Raw genomic sequence first — 894 nt, 5'->3', positions numbered from 1 at the left:
CATAAGCATTATCATTAACGGTACCTAGAAACAAAGAAATTCCTTTTTCTGAAATTAATACAATCATAATCAACCCAAACCGTTAGACAACAAAATCAACCTTTAACTTCACCATAAAGAACACCAGAAAATGGCTACTCGGATTATTTCTCTGATATTCACCTGGTGATCTGGCTGCCAGCAGATCTCCTCACTTCCAGACCAAAAATCTTCCGGCAGGGGGGGCTCTGTTGCCGACGTCTGTCTGCGTAACTCCGAGAGCACAGCTTTGAAAACCTGTCGGTTGTTAGTGCAATGAAGATATTTAGGGCTTTACTTTAGGGATAATTTTGGTATGTGTATGACATTGATAACAGAAAGATGTGTAGAAAAAAAGTTTAATAAAGTGTCCTATGTAACTGAAAAATATAGAGAAAATTTTTTTTGTATAAATGATTCTAAGATGAAGATGACCTTCCAAGTCACACAATGAAAGAGAAAAGGAAATGCACACCCAAATAGACATAATCATGCTATGTCAAACTCAAAACATTCATTCCATAAAACATTTACCACAACCCCTAGGGTCCAAGCCACCTCAACTGAGCATATAGATACCAATCCATGTCAATCCTCATTTCTGGTGTGAATGGGATGCAGTGAGGGTAAACTGGTATTTTTATCATTTTAACCACAGAGAGCTATTCTCTCCCTTTCTCTATACCTCCTTTATCCCCCTTCAATGGCTCTTTTGTGTGTCTGGGTGTCTTCTCTTCTCCTCCAATCCTCTCTCTACACTCCTTTCATACTGTCATATACTATCCCATCACTTGGCCCTAACTTTCTTGTTATACAGCCACCTTCTACTGTGGATGACCAACCTGCAACATTATTTTCATCTATCGTGTATTATAT

At 38.5% G+C, this 894-nt stretch overlaps 1 protein-coding gene across 1 annotated transcript in view; it reads right to left on the bottom strand.

Annotated features, from left to right (window-relative positions):
* LOC119585109 (beta-secretase 1-like) overlaps positions 1 to 894 on the bottom strand; it is a 12,940-nt gene that overhangs the window by 3,637 nt on the left and 8,409 nt on the right. The window contains exon 7 of the mRNA XM_037933737.1: positions 163 to 276. Within this exon, the coding sequence (XP_037789665.1) occupies positions 163 to 276 (114 nt within the window). The remainder of the gene's footprint in view (positions 1 to 162; positions 277 to 894) is intronic.

The sequence above is a fragment of the Penaeus monodon genome, chromosome 19, assembly GCF_015228065.2.
Source record: "Penaeus monodon isolate SGIC_2016 chromosome 19, NSTDA_Pmon_1, whole genome shotgun sequence".
Taxonomy (NCBI): Eukaryota; Metazoa; Arthropoda; class Malacostraca; order Decapoda; family Penaeidae; genus Penaeus; species Penaeus monodon.
The sequence above is the reverse complement of the archived record's forward strand: the minus strand, read 5'-3'. Positions and strand labels throughout refer to the sequence as shown.